This window comes from Manacus vitellinus, unplaced genomic scaffold (genome assembly GCF_001715985.3).
Source record: "Manacus vitellinus isolate BGI_N305 unplaced genomic scaffold, ASM171598v3 scaffold_24_pilon, whole genome shotgun sequence".
NCBI classification, from domain to species: Eukaryota; Metazoa; Chordata; class Aves; order Passeriformes; family Pipridae; genus Manacus; species Manacus vitellinus.
The window spans coordinates 12,133,244-12,136,197 of NW_021939798.1; the positions used below are offsets into that span (position 1 = coordinate 12,133,244).

Sequence of the window (2,954 nt, forward strand, 5' to 3'; positions counted from 1 at the left end):
GACCCTCTCCCTTCTCTCACACTCCTGGGCTCAGTACTGCCGTAGGTTGAAAAACCCGACGCTGGTGGGGGACTCCTTGACCGTCACTGTGATCAGGTTAGCGGTGACATCGGTGACAAAGACGTGCTCGATCAGGCTGCGCGTGGGTTTCCAGTCCTGGCTGGTCTGGATGGAGACAGACATGTTCTGACCCACACCCGGGAAGGAAGCCGAGTCCCGGTCTGAATCCGAGCTGGTGTCCTCGCCCGTGCTCACTTCGGACAGGGCAGAGGGCTTGCGGCTCTCCGCGTGTCCCTCCTGTGTGCCGGCTGAGCCACCTTTGGCCAAGTCCCTGTCCCCTGCCCGGTGCGGCTGCTTCTTGCTCTTGCTGCCATCCCCCCCTGCCAGCGCACTGCCAGCGGTGAGCCCGGCGCCCGCCGCCCCGCCCTTGGCACCGCCGGCACCCCCGCTGGCCGTGCCGCCACCCGAGCCCTTGGCCAGGGCTCCGCAGAGGTGCCGGGGGAGGCTGCTCCCGCCGGCCACGCTCGGCCCATTCTTGACGCTCTGCAGGTTCAGAGCCTGGAGGTTCAGCTCCTGGCTGGAGGCTGCCTGGACGCTGGCCCCAGATGAGCTCGCTGGCGTCTTGCTGCCGTTGGGCAGCATTTGGCCTCCCGCAGCAAACCCTGATTTCTGGTCTCCTCCAGCACCACTGCCGGGAGCCTTTGCAGTCTTGGGTCCCTGCATGTTGAGCCCCAGCTCCCCAGAGCCTTTCTGGCTCCTCATTTTCAAGTCCAGCCCTAAGCTGCTCTTACTGGCCGCCTGTGCCTTCAGTGCCAGCCTGCCCAGAGCTGAGCTCTCAGATGCAGTCTGGCTTTGGGACATCCTGTTCATGTAGTGCACGATGGAGCTCTGCCAGCTGATGGCCTGGCTGGGGCTCGTCGAGCCGCTCTTCATCATGTTGGGCAGGTTTTCTGCTGATGACCCTCCTGAGCTGAGCCCAGCCAAGGCACCCGGTGGGTCCTTCAGCACGGCCATGCCCGAGCCCTGTGTGCTGTGCTGAGGCTGCAGCTTCCCCACCAGCTTGGCACTGCCCCCCACCTCCTTCCGGGATGTTTTCAGCACCTTTGTCAGGTTCACAGTCCTTCGAGCTGCTTTCTGCTCCGGGGGAAGAGGTTTCCGCCCACGCTTCTTCCTGGAAGCGTCTTTCATGTCAGGCTTTGCCACCAGGATCTGAGCTTTCTTCTGTGGCACCGGGTGTGTCTCTCTGCTGCGGGGACCTCTCTTTGCTTCCAGGTCACTTTCATCCTCTTCATCAGAGGAGGAGGAAGAGGAGGATGTGGAGGAAGAGGAGCTACTTGACTTAGTTTTTGCAGGCATTTCTGGTTCCTGCAAAGCAACAGAGACAGGGAGTTAAGGGCAGTGGCCAAAGAGCCAAAGAGCAAACCCTTCAGGGCAGCCTGGCCAGGGGCCTCAGACACTACAGGTTCTTTCTCCACACAGCTGATCTTTAGGGATCCGTTAGCTGATCTGATGAGTTAGGGAGCACAGAGCACAGAATTGGTCAGCAGTAGATACCAAGTTGGACCAGTGCCAGGGAATTCTTCCATCTCCTGTACCATCACCAGAGCAGTGATGGAGGAGTTCTTTTCACAGGCATTCTCACCAACCTGTCTATCACTGCCAGCAACAACCCCCTGACCCAGGGGCTGGAGGCACTGCTGAGCCCTCACTGCACTCAAGGCCAAGCCCCTCCTGGGCTTTGGGCAGACCCCCCTCCCGTGCCCTCCAAGGCCAGAGCCCCTACACCACTGTCACAGCCATGGGTTCCCACCACTGCCAGGACTCACCACGTGCTTCCTGGGCCTGCCCCGGGGCCGCTTGCCCCTCTTCCGATTCTGCACTTCTTTTTCATGTTCCCTGAAGAAAGCAAGGATTAAGGACAATGTTTGCAGGGAAGAAAAAAACATCTGGGGAAACTGAGGCAGTCAGGGACTGGAGAGCATCCCTGTCTGCATCAGTAACATTCCCACAGCTTCCAGCATCAGTGATGGACCACACAGCATTACATACCCCAAATCTGTGGCTTTTCCAATTTTTTGTGAGATTTATTGTTTTTCTGGTACAAGGGGATCAGGCAAAGGGAAGGATCATCCCTGGCCCTACTAAACCTCGCCTTGGTTATACCCCTGCAGAGCAGAGCTGAGCAGAGGAACAGCAAATGCATTCCCTACAAACTCAGTGAGTTCCCTCCCTTGCTGGGCTCCTTCCATCTCTCCTGCACGTCCTGGTCTGGCCGTGGTGGCCCAGGCTGGAGGCCAAAGGTGGCAAAGCCAAGGTGCTCATACAGTGATGTTTCAGGTCACTCCTTTTAAACAGGACTGTGTTAAACTGTAACAAATCTGGTTGATTAAGTCCTGAGTCCTGTCTGCACTCACCACCAGATCCTAATCTTGAAAAAATGGAATCCACAAACCAGTTATAATTGAATCCTATAATAAACTTTTATGATTTTTATTATTATGGACCCAAAATACTTGGCAGCTCTGTGTCTGCCATAGCCAGTTATTCTTTCTCCTCCGTGTGTGATTCCTGGGACATGAAGGCTGTGGAACAATCGCTGTTCCCAGCTTGGCTCTGGGCAGGAGCCACGGCCCTGACAGAGGACAGACACCATTTTGTTCAGCCATCCAGGTTGTTCACCCTGGAGAAGGCTCTAGGAAGACCTCAGAGCACCTTTGAGTACCTAAAGAGGCTCCAAGAGAGCTAGAGAGGGACTTTGGACAAGGACCTGGAATGACAGGACAAGGGGGAATGGCCTCCCATGGCCAGAGGGTAGGTTAGATGGGATATTGGAAAGAAATCCTTCCCTGGGAGGGTGGGGAGGCCCTGGCATGGGTTGCCCAGAGAAGCTGTGGCTGCCCCTGGATCCCTGGAAGTGTCCAAGACCAAGTTGGACAGGGCTTGGAGCAACCTGG

The 2,954-nt window shown here is 57.1% G+C and overlaps 1 protein-coding gene across 1 annotated transcript in view; it reads right to left on the reverse strand.

The window, feature by feature from the left end:
• Window positions 1-30: 30 nt before the first annotated feature.
• The window catches only part of CBX2 (chromobox 2), a 10,683-nt gene continuing 7,759 nt past the window's right edge, over window positions 31-2,954 (reverse strand). The window contains exons 2-3 of the mRNA XM_029960121.1: window positions 1,827-1,896; window positions 31-1,365 (exon numbers count right to left, since the gene is read on the reverse strand). Of these exons, the coding sequence (XP_029815981.1) occupies window positions 31-1,365; window positions 1,827-1,896 (1,405 nt within the window). The remainder of the gene's footprint in view (window positions 1,366-1,826; window positions 1,897-2,954) is intronic.